Source organism: Dendrobates tinctorius, unplaced genomic scaffold (genome assembly GCF_039654945.1).
Source record: "Dendrobates tinctorius isolate UK_male_01 unplaced genomic scaffold, ASM3965494v1 ptg000224l, whole genome shotgun sequence".
In the NCBI taxonomy this organism is placed as follows: Eukaryota; Metazoa; Chordata; class Amphibia; order Anura; family Dendrobatidae; genus Dendrobates; species Dendrobates tinctorius.
In genome coordinates this window covers 4302060-4319018 of record NW_027361891.1, presented here as the reverse complement: position 1 = coordinate 4319018, position 16959 = coordinate 4302060, and the positions used below count along the sequence as shown (strand labels likewise).

General features: G+C 47.9%; 1 protein-coding gene across 2 annotated transcripts in view; it reads left to right on the top strand.

The window, feature by feature from the left end:
- TBK1 (TANK binding kinase 1) overlaps positions 1–16959 on the top strand; it is a 143763-nt gene that overhangs the window by 76436 nt on the left and 50368 nt on the right. For both annotated transcript variants that reach the window (XM_073555458.1, XM_073555459.1), the window contains exon 9: positions 12709–12899. In XM_073555458.1, the coding sequence (XP_073411559.1) occupies positions 12709–12899 (191 nt within the window). The remainder of the gene's footprint in view (positions 1–12708; positions 12900–16959) is intronic.

Here is a 16959-nt window from a genome sequence, read left to right as displayed (position 1 = left end):
CTGGTGCTGGGGAGGTGGATGGTATGTAATAGGAGGGGGAGGATGGAAAAAGTGGCTGGAGGGGGTGCAGGTGGAGGAACTACTGTGGTGGGAGGAGGAGGTTGGGAGGTAACGTGCTGGAGAGCACCGTGGCATGAATGCATTACATGCATCTGCTGGGTAGGAGAGAGCGTTTCCATGCGCTCCACAACAGACCTGAAAAAGGTGTGGTTTGGCGAAGATCTTGCTTCTGAATGCATGGTTTGCAGAAGTGTCTGCACCTCCAGAATGCTGGAGTTGATCTGCTGAAAGCCTGCGGAGATTTGCTCTGACAAGACTTTGAGACAGTTCTGGAAATATGCATTCAGATGCAAGAACTCTGGCGCATAAGTCTTTTCCTGACCCCTCTGCCGCTGCCACCCAGTACCCGCAGGTGTACTAGAGGTGGCAGGGGCAGAAGGGTGGGGTAAAGGGAAATCGATCTCCTCACCAGCAGCTTCATGTAATGTAGGCGGCCACGATGCTCCTGTGCTGGTGGATGGGACAGATGGGTCGAATGTGTGGGAAGGTGCAGATGTACCGGGGCGGTCGAAGTGTCCCTCGGTGCCGGTCTCCTCAGGGATCGCCTCAGAAGGGTCCAATCGTGCAGGCTCCCGAGTGCTGCTCACCGTGCTGTGGAATAAAGAGAAAAAAAACAATTAAAATAGTGACATGGTATGGCCCTGGCTGAAAAAAAAAAGTTACATCTAAACATTTTTTTTCACATGTGGTGTGTAATATTTACCTTCTGGTGACCATTGTTTCCCGGAGGAACGACAGGGCTTCTGCGTACTTGTACTTGCTCCTGCGTCCTCCAGATCCACTCGGGGCCCGCATCTCTTTATTGAACTCCTTCTTGAAACGATCCCTCACAGACCGCCACCGCTTCACAATTCTGTCCCCTGAAACGAGAAAGGAGTGGTTAGTATACAACATCAGTGTTTCCCAAACTCCAGTCCTCATGGTCACCAGGGGTCATGTTTTCAGGATTTCCATAGTAAATGGAAATCCTGAACACATGATCCGTGGGGACCACGAGGACTGGAGTTCGGGAAACACTGGTTTACATCAAGCAACCGGTACTGTATATACTTACGCTCTTTAATCTGGGCCTGAGCATCGAGGTCCTCCCAGCGGTCCACAAGGAGCGAACAGATTTCCTCCCAGAGTCGTCGGGTTACGATCAGGTCAGCATGGCGGCGGTCAGCCATATTCCATAGCGGCTCCCTTTCTCTGACGAGATCGATGAGGTGGTCCACATCAATCCCTCCATCCTCACCGTCAGAGTCTGGAGCACGCTGTGAAGGCTGTTAAAGAAAAAGACAAAAATAACATAATTAGCCTCCACAAAAGAAATGAAATAAAAAGTGCAAAAAAAACAAAGCAAAAATATTTATACTTACACGCTGGTGACCGCCGCGTTGCTGTCGCCGACGACCCTGGGAGGCACTGCGAGGACCTCTTGGCCGAGCACCAGATTGGGAAGACTAGAGAAGAAAACAAAAAATGTTATGTCTTTGGATGTAGGCATTTGTTTGCTGTGTGTGGTCTGCAGAACATTGTTTTCTATGTGTTGTGTGTAGTGTGATGTTGTGTTTCTGCGTTTGATGCAAAAAACTTACCAATTGTAAGCCCACTCCAGGTGTCTGTCCACCCCTTCCTTCTTCTTCTGGGAGCTCCTCTTCATCTTGTGATTCCTGTTTTGAAATAAAAGGCAATGAATAGACATATATTACAGAGATGATGGATTTTGGAAATAAAAACTTACCGTCAAACGCTGACGATGCGAGGGAGGGCTCCCAGAAGAAGATGTGCTGTCTTCCTGCTGGCCGGACTCCATGCCTGTGGGTGGTGTTACTGCTGCTGCCAGTGCTTCCAGTGCTGCCACTGTTGCTGCTGCTGCATCTCTTGGGCGGCTGTTGAATAAAGAGAAACAAAGGGGCAATGAATATCTTTATTCCATGGCCCTAGTTTGGAGGAATGGGGGATTTGATAATTACCGTCTCTCATCTGCTGCTGGACTCCCCTCCCGTTGTTCAGCATGCTGCTCCATTTGGGGTGGTGGTGGTGCTGATGGTGCTGCTGCAGTGGTCTCCTGCCTTCTCCTGCGCCTGGTTGCTGTCTTGGGTGGCATGTTGGGTGTGGCTGAGGGTCCCACTGTCATGCTTTTATATATGTGTCTTGTGGGCAGAGCTACTGAGCATGCTCAGACCAAAAAAACCGGATCCGGCCGTCGCCGGATCCGGCGCATTGCGGCGCTCATAGGCTTTCATTGTTTGAAAAAGCCGGACACACCGGATCCGGCGTGTCCGGCTTTTTCGCCGGAGACAAAAAAAACGTTACAGTAGCCGTTTTTTCCAGACGCCGGATCACGACACATTGCCGGATCCGGCGAAAACCGGATGAAATGCATGGCCATCCGGCGCAAATGCAAGTCAATGTGGGGGAAACCGGATCCGGCATTGCATTTCGCCGGATCCGGTTTTTGTCAAAAGCGCCGGATCGCGCCTGACGGTGAAAACCTGATGTGTGAAAGAGGCCTTAAGGTGCAAGCTTCATTTTCAAGTGTAGGGGTGTGAAGTATGAGGTTCTGCAGCAGCTGAGGTGTGCAGTATGAAATTCTGCGGAACAGTATGAGATTCTGCCCCCCCCCCCCCCCCCTAGGTTTAATCCTGGCTGCGCCCATAGTGTGAAAGTAGCCTGAGGATCTAGGCTTTATCTTAGCCGAGATAAGTCATAGTGTGTGTGTGTGTGTGTGTTATATATACATATACACACACACACAGTACAGGCCAAAAGTTTGGACACCTTCTCAATCAAAGCGTTTTCTTTATTTTCATGACGATGAAAATTGTAGAGTCACTCTGGAGCCATCAAAACTATGAATTAACATGTGGAATTATATAATTAACAAAAAAAGTGTGAAACAACTGAAAATACTGTATGTCTTATATTCTAGGTTCTTCAAAGTAGCCACCTTTTGCTTTGATTACTGCTTTGCACAATCTTGGCATTCTCTTGATGAGCTTCAAGAGGTAGTCACGGGAATGGTTTTCACTTCACAAGTGTGCCCTGTCAGGTTTAATAAGTGGGATTTCTTGCCTTATAAATGAGGTTGGGACCATCAGTTGTGTTGTGCAGAAGTCTCGTGGATACACAGGTGATAGTCCTACTGAATAGACTGTTAGAATTTGTATTATGGCAAGAAAAAGCAGCTGAGTAAAGAAAAACGAGTGGCCATCATTACTTTAAGAAATGAAGGTTAGTCAGTCCGAAAAATTGGGAAAACTATGAAAGTGTCCCCAAGTGCTTTGTCAAAAACCATTAAGCGCTACAAAGAAACTGTCTCACATGAGGACCGCCCCAGGAAAGGAAGACCAAGAGTCACCTCTGCTGCGGAGGATAAGTTCATCCGAGTCACCAACCTCAGAAATCGCAGGTTAACAGCAGCTCAGAATAGAGACCAGGTCAATGCCACACAGAGTTCTAGCAGCAGACACATCTCTACAACATCTGTTAAGAGGAGACTTTGTGCAGCAGGCCTTCATGGTAAAATAGCTGCTAGGAAACCACTGCTAAGGACAGGCAACAAGCAGAAGAGACTTGTTTGGGCTAAATAACACAAGAAATGGACATTAGACCAGTGGAAATCTGTGCTTTGGTCTGATGAGTCCAAATTTGAGATCTTTGGTTCCAACCACCTTGTCTTTGTGCGACGCAGAAAAGGTGAATGGATGGACTCTACATGCCTGGTTCCCACCGTGAAGCATGGAGGAGGAGGTGTGATGGTGTGGGGGTGCTTTGCTGGTGACACTGTTGGGGATTTATTCAAAATTGAAGGCATACTGAACCAGCATGGCTACCACAGCATCTTGCAGCGGCATGCTATTCCATCCAGTTTGTGTTTAGTTGGACCATCATTTATTTTTCAACAGGACAATGGCCTCAAACACACCTCCAGGCTGTGTAAGGGCTATTTGACTAAGAAGGAAAGTGATGGGGTGCTACGCCAGATGACCTGGCCTCCACAGACACCAGACCTGAATCCAATCGAGATGGTTTGGGGTGAGCTGGACCGCAATGTGAAGGCAAAAGGGCCAACAAGTGCTAAGCATCTCTGGGAACGCCTTCAAGACTGTTGGAAGACCATTTCTGGTGACTACCACTTGAAGCTCATCAAGAGAATGCCAAGAGTGTTCAAAGCAGTTATCAAAGCAAAAGGTGGCTACTTTGAAGAATCTAGAATATAAGAGATATTTTCAGTTGTTTCACACTTTAATTATATAATTCCACATGTGTTAATTCATTGTTTTGATGCCTTCAGAGTGAATCTACAATTTTCATAGTCATGAAAATAACGAAAACTCTTTGAATGAGAAGGTGTGTCCAAACTTTGGTCTGTACCGTATACATGTTCATGTATACAGTGTATTACATATTTACAATTTATTACAGTTTTTTGTGTTCTAAAGTTGTATTCCAATAAATAGATATTATGTTCTATCTAAATATCTTTATTATTGGATCATAGAAATGATTAAATGTCTGATGTTCACATTGTACTACAATAAATTTTTCACTTAAATATAAGCAATATATGTGGGAGTCGGAGTCGGTGTAAGGGAAATTGAGGAGTCGGAGTCACAGGTTTGGCTTACCGACTCCACAGCCCTGACTCTGACCACTCAGGATCAAACACACAACCCCTGTGATCAGACCTCAGTCACATTATATATCCCAAACCACCCCATATGTGGGCGGTGTATGTGGCTAGCTGATCCCGCCCAGCTCTCTGACTAGCCCTATAAGCCGCTCTTATAGGTAAATAATTTGTGGACTGTAAGTCCCCGCATGACAACGCTATTTTGGCTTATAGCGCAGAGAACCTCTGCGACACATACTGGATGTTTACAACCATGCCGGTCACTGTTTCACCATCAAGGAAATGCCCACATGCATATTCTGAGTCACATATGCAGCGCCCCCTAGCTTTAACAGAGGTTACTGCACCACATAGGCCATTGGGCCATATGCTTTTTACTGCTGGTAAAAATCGTTTTATTTGATAAGGAAAAACTTCCTCAATTGTAGACCTTTTTTTTTTTTTTAACAAATATCAAGGTTTGCCCGCGACTTCGTCAAAGCTTTTAATTTTGTCCCTTTGTGTATAACTTATCAATTTTAATTTTCTTTTTGAAACTATTTATTGAATTTTTAGTTATATCAGTACACATAAACCGTACATTACTCTGTCGCCTAATTGGGGGACACAGAACCTTGGTGTTATGCTGCTGTCCACTAGGAGGCGACACTATGCATAATCTGAAAAAAGATTAACTTTGGCTCCTCCTCTGCAGTATACACCCCTGGACGGCGTCAGCCTTCTCCAGTTTTTGCTTAGTGTCGCAAGGAGGCACACCTTTTTTCTTCCGTTTTTTTCCTTTTTTCACGGAAATACAGATGAAGAAAAGTGGGTCTCCAGCGAGACTCCCGGCATGGCTCCCTCCTCGGTCCCCTATTAGGGGTACCCAGTTGAGGTTGAGGTGGTTTTTTTCCCCATGTCGCTCCCTCCCCAGTCCCTCGGGTCCTGGTTCGAGGTAGAGACCCCCCTCCTTCCCCAACACCCTTAAGGGGTCTGGGTTGAGGTCGAGGCGAGGATGAAGACCCCCTGACGGTGACAGACGCACCCTCCCTAATCCCCCGCAGGGGGTATTAGGTTGAGACGCCTCAGGTAGGGTCGGAGATCAGGCAGCATTCCGCAGCTTCCAGGGACCCCAGGCCGGCTGAGGGATCCTGTGGGGGCCGGGGGAGGGTGCGGACTGGATGGCACAGCAGAAACAGGACTTTTGCTGCGTCCCTGTCTCTGCAGCAGCAGCGGCTCCATAGCCCTTCAGGGGCCCCCCATACAAAAACCGCTACCCCTGCTACCCCCACCGCTATCCAGTCGACCGTTCTGGGGGGTCTGGTACAAATCCGCCCCCCCCCCCCCGGACTACCGCGCCGCTCTGGAGCCCTCCTGGGCATCAGGCTTCAAATTTAGACCGCGGCTTCGGCCTAGCTGAAGCCGCCGCCTTTTCCCCGCCCCCCCGGCCCGCCCCCCCGGATGACCAAAATGACACACTGGAGTGTCATAGAAGGGGCGGATTGAGGCAGAAAGGGCGCGTTTTTACACAGCCCAGCGCGCCCTCTTCAGCTCTCCGCCCCCTCCTCCCTCTCCTCAGAGCCCCGGTGGCCATTTTTTCTGGATGAGATCCAGGAGAGAAGCATCACAGCGGTCTCCGGGGGGCACAGAACTTGGATCTGTCGGCGCTGGACCTAGGGGCACACCGGTGGGGTAAGCTCACAGCTGGGTTCTCATTACTCAGCTGTGAATCTATACTTCCTATAAGGCTTTCTGTGGGTTCCCTCTGCGTAGCCACCCCTGCACGATCCCTTATAGCCAGCCTCTGTGCACTATGCCGGGCTCAAGGAAGAGAACCAGGCAGGAATGTTTCTATGCATTCTGCACAGCCTGCAAAGCCACGCTCCCTAGTGGCAGCACGTATCCGCACTGCCGGGTCTGCATCCAGAACTCTGGGTCAGAACCCCAGGGAGTCCCTACTGACGCTTCAGTGTCACAGGCCACGCCGGAATGGGCAACTCAGATGTCTCAGTCTATGTCACAGTCCATAGACAACCTAACTGCTACATTGCTGCAAGCTCTGCAGAGTCGGACCCCGGCTATGGACGGTACACAGCAAACGGACAGCTTGTCTCAGGAACATGCTGCTTCCGACTCTCACAGACGTAAGCGGACTCACAGGTCTCGATCACCTGAGTCGCACTATAGCACAAGGTCGTTCCCCTCTAGGGAGAGACAGCGTCATTCCAGGTCTCCTGGGCAGTCCCCTGCCACAGACAGACAGTGCAATTTACCACAGGGATCCCCCACCACAGAAGACCCCCGCCCCAGGTCGCCCTCCAGGGATCACCTTAGTGAGGCACAGGATTCGGAGGGCATCTGTGACTCCGACTCAGATAATGAAACGGTCAGGTCCGTGGTACCTTCTCCCCCTAGCAATACAGCGCTAGTTGAGGACATAATTTCTTCTATTCATCGGGTGCTAAAAATTCCAGAGTCGCCCCCGGAAGTCCCAGAACATAGGATTTGCTTCGAAAGTGTTCAAAAACCACCTAAGGTCTTCCCTAATCACGATGAGTTTGAGAAAATACTTACCAAACAGTTTGCGCAGCCTGACAAAAAATTCGCTAATCGCAAATATCTGGAAGCGAAGTACCCCTTCCCACAGGAAGACACCAAACAATGGGCAGATCCACCTGAAGTGGACCCTCCGGTTTCTAGGCTAGCAGCGCAGACTTTACTCTCTCTGCCGGATAGCTCAACCCTCAGGGACGCAGCAGACCGGCAAGTAGAACGCATGGCTCGTTCTATTTTCGAAGCGGCAGGCGCCTCTCTGGGCCCTGCGTTTGCTTCAGTTTGGGCAGCCAAGGCCATCCTAGCTTGGGCCAAAAGACTACAGGAGGGTCTTCAGGCTTCAAATCCTGAACTCTCGGACCAAGCGGTCCAGATGGCAGTGGTAGCAGACTACATGATTCATGCAGCCCTGGATTCCGCCAGAGGTGTAGCGGGAATAGCATCAAACGCCATCACGATCCGACGCATCCTCTGGCTGCGAGAATGGAAAGCGGATGCGGCCTCAAAGAAGTCCCTCACGCGACTTCCGTATTCTACTGGTAGACTTTTCGGCGAAAAGTTGGACACCATGATAGCCAATGCCACTGGGGGTAAGAGTACCTCTCTCCCTCAACTAAAACCGAAACGCACGTTTAAACGAAGAAACCAGACGCGATTCCGATCCTTTCGGAATTCCTCGGGCTGGTCCGTTTCGCGCCCAGTGCAAAACCGCAACCGTTCTCCACGCAGAGACAACCCACGGACGCAGCAGCGACCGGACATGGCTTGGCAGTCGAAAGCAGGCCAAGCGAAACCCAAGGGAGGAAAACCTCAGAACTTCACTTCATCATGACTCGAGACCTCCGGAAGACACCCCACCAGTAGGCGGCCGACTTTTACTCTTTCAGCAAGTCTGGCTGCCTATTACAGAAGACAGGTGGGTCAGGGAAATAGTGTCTTCCGGATACAAGATAGAGTTCACTTCCGTTCCACCGAACCGGTTCTTCCTTTCTGTTCCTCCAACACCACCAGAAAAGGCTCGTGTCTTCCACCAAGCGGTTTCCTCTCTCCTTCAATCAGGAGTTGTGGTGCCGGTTCCCGCGAACGAGAGATTCCGAGGATTCTACTCAAATTTGTTTGTAGTCCCCAAGAAAGGAGGCGGCGTCCGACCCATACTGGACCTAAAACAGCTCAACAATTACGTACGGGTCCGTCATTTCCGCATGGAGTCCCTCCGGTCCATCGTTGCATCCATGGAGCAGGGAGAATTCCTCGCCTCCATAGACATACAGGATGCGTATCTCCACATACCAATTGCTCCCGCCCACCAAAGGTTTCTCAGGTTCGCGGTCAACCAAAACCACTACCAGTTTGTCGCCCTTCCGTTCGGACTCGCCACGGCTCCAAGAACGTTCACCAAAGTCATGGCGGCCACCATGGACGTCCTGCACTCAAGAGGCATTCTAGTCGTCCCGTACCTGGACGACCTCCTCGTCAAGTCTCCCACTTTCAAAGACTGCGAGGTCAGTGTCTCAATCACTCTAGACACTCTGAGTCGCCTGGGATGGCTAGTCAACCTACAGAAATCGTCGACCATCCCAACTCGGACTCTAACATTCCTGGGAATGGTATTCGACACCACCAGGGGCCTGGTGCTCCTTCCCAAGGACAAGCCACTGGCCATCCGTCTGGGAGTTCGCACACTCCTTCGCAGTCCTCCTCGATCTCTCCGGTTTGCCATGAGAATCCTCGGCAGGATGGCAGCAGCAATAGAGGCAGTGCCATTTGCCCAGTTTCACCTCAGGGTCCTTCAGCTAGCCATACTCAGATCTTGGGACAGGAACCCCTTCTCCCTCGACAGGGAGTTCAGGTTGACGTCATCGACCAGGAGGTCCCTGCACTGGTGGCTCAAACCAACCTCGCTTACACGAGGGAAGCCATTCCTCTCAGGACAATGGAAGATCCTGACTACCGATGCAAGCCTGACAGGCTGGGGGGCAGTACACCTACATCACAGGGCACAGGGCAAGTGGTCACCGAGGGAAGTGACATTGCCCATCAATGTTCTGGAAATCAGGGCCATTCTCTTGGCACTGAGAGCCTTTCATCACTTGCTTGCAGCCTCGCACATACGGATACAGTCGGACAATGCCACGGCTGTGGCATACGTGAATCACCAAGGCGGGACCCGCAGCACCCAGGCAATGAGAGAAGTGGCTCATATCCTTCTGGGCGGAAGACACAAGGTCGGTTCTTTCTGCGGTACACATTCCGGGTGTAGAAAACTGGGAAGCCGACTTCCTCAGCAGGCAAGGAATGGACTCGGGGGAGTGGTCTCTCCATCCCGAGATTTTTTACCAGATCTGTCAACGATGGGGAACCCCGGATGTGGACCTAATGGCATCCCATCTCAATGCCAAGGTTCCCAATTTCATGGCCAGGACACACGACCCGCGGTCGCTCGGAGCGGATGCCCTGGTCCAGGACTGGTCCCAGTTCCGACTCCTGTACATCTTTCCACCCCTCCCCCTAATAGCCAGGGTCGTGAGGAAGGTCAAGCAAGAGGGAGTTCCGACCATCCTCATCGCGCCAGACTGGCCCAGACGTACTTGGTACGCCGACATCGTCCAACTTACAGCAGACGCCCCCTGGCGTCTACCCGACCGCCACGACCTTCTGTCTCAAGGTCCGTTCTTCCACCAGAATTCAGGGGCCCTCAATTTGACGGCATGGCCCTTGAAACCTGGATTCTAACCCAGGCAGGTTTTTCACCCGCAGTCATTGCAACTATGATCAGGGCAAGGAAGCCTGCCTCTGCCAAGCTCTATTATCGTACCTGGAGAGCCTTCTTTTCTTGGTGCGAATCTCATGGACAAGTCCCACTCCCTTATTCCCTCCCGAAGGTACTAGGTTTTCTTCAATCGGGCCTAGATGCCAAGCTATCCTTAAGTTCGCTTAAGAGTCAGGTGTCGGCGCTTTCAGTCCTTTTTCAAAACCGCATTGCTATTAAACCGCAAGTAAGGACTTTCATCCAGGGAGTTTCCCGATTGGTTCCTCCCTACAAACGTCCGATGGATACGTGGGACCTCAATCTGGTCCTGACAGCATTGCAAGCTCCACCCTTCGAACCTCTTAGAGAAGTTCCACTCTCCATTCTGTCTCAGAAAGTGGTTTTTCTAGTGGCTATCACCTCGTTACGCAGAGTGTCGGAATTGTCAGCACTTTCCTGCAGACGACCTTTCCTAGCCTTTCACCAGGACAAGGTGGTTCTCCGCACGGTACCATCCTTCCTTCCGAAGGTTGTGTCCAACTTTCACCTTAACGAAGAGATTTCACTGCCTTCCCTTTGCCCGGTTCCGGTACATAGAGTGGAGAAGGCTCTGCATACGCTTGACCTAGTCAGGGCATTGCGGATTTACGTGTCCAGGACTGCACCTTTCCGGAAATCCGATTCCCTCTTCATTCTTACGGAAGGTAGTCGCAAGGGGTTGCCGGCTTCCAAGGCTACCCTTGCCAGGTGGATCAAGTCCACCATACATGAGGCCTACCGACTTAACAGTTCCCCTCTTCCGGCCGGTATCACGGCACACTCTACATGGGCAGTAGGGGCCACCTGGGCCATTCGGCATCAGGCTTCGGCACAACAAGTGTGCGAGGCGGCCACTTGGACTAGCCTACACACGTTTACGAAACACTACAGTGTTCATACCCAGTCCTCAGCGGATGCGAGCCTGGGTAGACTGGTTCTGCAGGCGGCAGTACCCCAAGTCTAGGGGACTGTCAGCACAATATTCGTCCACTGCTTCCCACCCAGGGACTGCTTTGGGACGTCCCAAGGTTCTGTGTCCCCCAATTAGGCGACAGAGTAAAGGAGATTTTTGTGTACTCACAGTAAAATCTCTTTCTCTTAGCCTTTAATTGGGGGACACAGCTCCCACCCTGTTGCCCTTACGGGCCGTTGTTTCCTGTTGAGTTCTCATATTGTTCTTGAGCTCGTACATAGTAGCCTTCTTACAGGCATGGTTATGTTATTTGGTTACGTTCCTCCTTATGCTTTGGCACAAAACTGGAGAAGGCTGACGCCGTCCAGGGGTGTATACTGCAGAGGAGGAGCCAAAGTTAATCTTTTTTCAGATTATGCATAGTGTCGCCTCCTAGTGGACAGCAGCATAACACCAAGGTTCTGTGTCCCCCAATTAAAGGCTAAGAGAAAGAGATTTTACGGTGAGTACACAAAAATCTCCTTTTTAACAAATCATGTGGAAGTGACAGTGGCTAAAGCAGATAAGTACATGAAATTATAGAATAAAAAAAAGTTGAAACAGTACTCCATGTAGCAATAATAATGTGTTCTTTACTGGCCCATGTGCGACGGTTCGGTTCTGGATGTATTCCATTCTCAAGCATGTGGAAGTGACAGTGACTAAAGCAGATAACTACATGAAATTATAGTTATAACAGTGCATCTGAACAGCACTAATCAACATGTCATAAAGAAATTGTATCCCCATATACCCTTACCCTCCCCATTCCTACCCTACCCTTCTCTTCTCTGCGTGCACTATTATTTAAATTATAAAATTGGTGAGTCCGCCTATGTCAATTTTACTTTTGACTAAAAATCCCCTTCATTCTCAAGAACAGACCTCCACTGCAATCAGTGGCTAGTATTTTAAGCTTGCAGTGCAGCGCTTACAAGCTCTTTTCTAGACGCTATAGCACGCTAATGTAAGAGTTTTTCTAATCTAAAACCTCAGTATTCTGGTTAAATTGCCGTGTTGGAGCTTTGTGATAAATAAGTGGGTTTTAGATTGCAGTTTGGGCACTCGGTCTCTAAAAGGTTCGCCATCACTGCCTTAGGCTGTTTAGTGTCTAGTGTGACAATCCAAAAAACTTCTCATGTATAATTTGTTGCCAGCTACCACCACGCTTAGGAGTTTTAATTCTCTCTATCTCAAAAAAACGAAAGCTATTCAATTTCCCCTCAAGTTGTCCTAAAAAATGTCTAACTGCTCCTGAGTACCATAACCAGGTTCCCCGCATCATGTTCCCACATGCTTTATGCATCCATTAGCCCTCTGTGTCTGTACTGTTACACACTTAACATTATGGCTGGTCCATACAATCAGGGCAATTGTTACCACCCACCTTTCGTGTCTACCACTTTCCTCATAGATTGTAAGCTTGTGAGCAGGGCCCTCATTCCTCTTGGTATCTGTTATGATCTATGTGATTATTGTTATGCTGTAATGTCTATTGTCTGTACAAGTCCCCTCTGAAATGTAAAGTGCTGCAGAATATATTATTATTATTATTGTCAGTCGTTTTTGATTGCATTTTCCCTTTTTAAGCAGATGATGCTGGACACAGCACAAAGTATTCTGATCCATGTATTCTCATTTTTTTCCTCATTATTTGTGATGTACACACTGTTAGGAAAAAAACAATTGCAAATGACTCCCAAGTGGAAGTGAATGTTGTGCTCACCCTGGAATATTGTGTGTTGTTGTTTTCAGGCCTACAGAGTTCCATGACTTGGTGTACAAACAGACAAAGATCCCGTCTCAGAACCAGGAGCTGCTTTATGAAGGCAGACTTCTAGAGCCCGTCAGACTAGCCCAGCATTTCCCTGTGACTACAGAAGAAAATCCTATTTTTGTGGTAACTCGGGAAATGATGACCGTCCATGGTCTGCGATATGAGGAAAGTAAGTACATTTATAAAGGCGACATAAACGCTGTACTGCAGTGGGCCACAACAGTACCAATCATTCACCAAGTACACTGCGCATCAGCTGTGACCGCGTTACCAAATGCATGTGTCCCCCAAATTAGGCATTGTTCATACTGTACTTATGTTCTGTTCTTTATCATATTATTAGAAGATCCAGAACAATGTGAATAAATAGTTCCCTATGGTGGCAATGGGGGAAAAAAAGTAAAGGGTAGTTCCTGTTCACAGGCTGTGTTGCTTCTAAAAAAGAAAAACTGTATTTACTTATCCTCTCTGGGTCCATCGCTGTCACCGCCACTCGCCCAGTCTCTGTAGTTTAGCTGCTGCTATGGCGTCAAGACTGCACTACGGCAAATTACCGAGATTAGCGGTTATGCCAATGTAAATTATAGCCGCTGAACTCAGTGATTGGATGCAGCGGTGACATCACATCGATAGTGCTGCAGCCAAACATTGAACTCAGCGAGTCATGCCGTGTAGATTAGCAGAAGCGCAGCATTTGGGTGCTGTCTACATGACATTATTGCTGCGAGCAGGGAGATATGGAGGTAGACCCAGGAAGGATAAGGAAAGCTCAGTTGTTTTTTTTCCGCCTATGAAGAGTTCGACTGCTTTAATGCTATGTGCACACGTAGCGGAACTCACAGCGAGAATTCCGGATTCCATTCCGCGGGAAAATAGCATTTTAAATTGCCGCGATGTTCCCGTGGAAAAACTAGCGCTTTGCAAGCGTAATTAGCTTGCAGAATGCTAGCTTTTTCCAAGCGATCTGTAGCATCGCTTGGAGAACTGATTGACAGGTTGGTCACACTCGTCAAACTGTTTGACGAGTGTGACCAACTTTTTACTACTGATGGTGCCTATGCAGCATCAGTAGTAAAAGATAGAATGTAAAAAATAATAGAAAAAATATTGTTATTCTTACCTTCCGGCGTCCTCTCCACGCTCCCGGTCCCAGTAATCCTTTGCGAGAATGACCGCGATGGTGTCCTCTCCTCCGGACTGTGGGTACCATCCGCAAATGTTCTGCTTACTTTTCGCATGGTGTGCACAGCCACATGCTGAGAGTAAGCAGAACAATGCATTCCTATGGGTGCAGGATCGCCGCGATTCCGCTAAATTAATGAGCATGCTGCGTTTCTTACCGCGAAGCGATTCCGCAGCGGAAAAAAACGCAGCATTAGCACAGCATTGCGGAATCCCATAAGAATGCATGGGATGCTTATTTTTCGCGTTTTTGCTGCAAAATCGCGCGTTTAAAAATGCTACGTGATAGGGTCAACCCTCCTGAGCCGTCTATATGGGCATTCAGATCATAGAAAGCTGAATAAAATGATACTTTGACATCTTCAATCCGATTATTATCCTATTCAAAGGTAATCAATATTTTTCTTAACATGTAAAGCCTGTTTTCATTTTCATGACCAAGCAAATTTTACAATTCAGACCAGTGTGACTCTGGAATTCTTCAACAGATCCCACTGATTCTCAGATTTTCTCGTGACATATTGGTCTTCATGGTAATGGTAAAATTTGTTTGATATTAATTGCATTTATTTGTCAAAAAAAACCCACAAATTTGGCAAAAAATATTAAAATTTCACAAGTTTCAAACTTTTAATTTTTATGCTCTTAAACCATTTACCACATGTCTACTTTACATCAGCACAATTTTTGAAACATATTTTTTTTTTTGTTAAATTTTTAGCCCTTCTAACTTCCTATCAGCAATTTCTGTAAATTTTGTTGGAAAAATGAGAACCATTTGAAGTGACTTTAAGGGGTCTATATCACAGAAAATATCCAAAAGTGACACCAATCTAAAAACTGCACCCCTCAAAACCACATTCAAAAAGTATATTAACACTTCAGGAGTTTCACTGGAACTGAAGCAATGAGGTGGGGAAAAAAAATGAATATTTTTACTTTTTTCACAAAAGTTTTTTTATTTTCACAAGGATAACAGGAGAAAATGGACACTAAAATTTGTTGTGCAATTTCTCCTGAGTATGCTGATAACTCATATGTGAGGGGAAAGATGTTTTAGCGCACTCTAGGGCTTAGAAAGGAAGGAGTACCGTTTAACCTTTTGAACACTAAAATGGCTGGAAATGAAAGCGGGCGCAATGTTTGGAGACCCCCTGATGTACCTAAATAGTAGAACACCCCCATCTCCGCTACGCCACAAGTGACCCCATTTTGGAAACTAGACAACTCATGGAATTTGTCTAGATGTGTGGTGAGTACATTGAACTCCCAGATGCTTTGGTGAAAAGTCGTGGAACTAAAAAATCAAATTTTTCCCACAAATGTTCTTTTCACTCGCAATTTTTTTTTTTTTTTTTTTTTTTTTTTTTTATTTCAATAAAGCTAACAGGAGAAATTGGACACAAATCTGTGCAATTTATCCTGAGTATGCTGATACCCCATATGTGAGGAAAAACTGCTGTTTGGGTGCATGGCAGGGCTCAAAAAGGAAGGAGTGTTGTTTTGGAACACAAACTTTGATGGAATGATCTGCGGGCTTAATTTCACGTTTGGAGAGACCCTGTTGTACCTAAACAGTGGAAAATTCCCCCCCACAAGTAACTATATTGAATTGATCTACTGTTTTCCTGGTATGTGAATGTTATAATGTTGTGGCATAAGTGAGTTGTGTAGTGTACGTCAGGTTGGCATACGTGAGTTGTCTAAGTCAGAAATTAATTTGGTAGTCCATGGATGTGTGGTACAGCTGGAAACCTTGTTTTATACACAGGCAAGGTTTGTCGGGGCAGGAGTCACATTGCCAAGTGGTGTCCTTTCTTATGCCTCTTCTGTAACACACTCTGCAACATATCTTCCTTTGCTGTTTGAGGGACCTCACCGGAGTAATGCTAGCCTGGTATGATACAGGCACCTTCAGTTATGGAAGTACTGGGGCTTGCTCCTTCCTGACTTCCAAAGATTAGGGCCTTGATCACTACCTAGTGGAACTGAAGTAAGGTCCCGGTCTGGCCTGCACATCGTGATAGCACCTAAGCATTATGCAGTGCCATCTGTGCGACTTGCACGGCCAGTTTTGTGTACCACATCTTGTCTTTGGCACTGTACAGCTGGAGGACTTGATCAGAGAGATTAACTCCCCCCCCCCCCCCCCCATGTTCTTGTTGTACCCCAGGACACAGTGTGTAGTGGTGCTCGTAAAGCAGTGGGAGTGCTGTCATCACCATGTATGGTGGTCAAGAAAAGGGCGTCCATCTTATCCTTGTACTTGACCACCAGTATGTTGTCGCCATATTGGGCTTTGCTATCACCTTTTTTGAGCAGCTGCCCAATTAGCGTCTTAGAGGGAGGCCTGTCTGATTTTTGCGAACAGTACCGTATGTTGCGGTAGTTCATGCAGAGAGCGATTTCAAGAGTGGGATGCTGGTATAAAAGTTATCTACGTAGAGGTAATAACCTTGATCCAGCAGTGGGTGCACCAAATCCCACACAATTTTTCCACTCACTTCCAGGACAGGGGGGCATTCAGGGGGTTCAATCCAGGTGTTTTCCCTTCATAAAGGTACTTTCGCAGAGCATATAGAGTTTAATTCTGTACCTGGCCCTCTTACTGGGCAGATATTGAAATGTATTAGGGACTCACCCATGCAGATGTCCCTTTGGGGAATGTACACCTCAGCATACTTGTTGCTGAAGCGCTAAATGACCGGCCAAATTCAGGAATCTGTGGCTCATAATCTTTGGGAGATGCAGCCCATATAGGGTCACTAACTGTCAGTACTGGTGCAGTTTCTGTCCTGGGGTGTCTGCATGGCGGTTCGGTATCACTTGAGAAGGAGGATGAAAAATAAAGGTGGCATCCTCTCCCTCACTGTCCGTGTCGGAGGCAAGGAAGGGCATATGCCTCCTCGGCTGAATTTGATTTGGCAGACGCAAAAGAAAACTGCCTAAAAACAATCAAGCAAGTACTGCTTGGCAGCAGAAGGAATAGAGGATGGGGAAGAGGTTGGGGAGAAGTGTTAGAGGGGTATTGGGGTGGATTAAGAAAA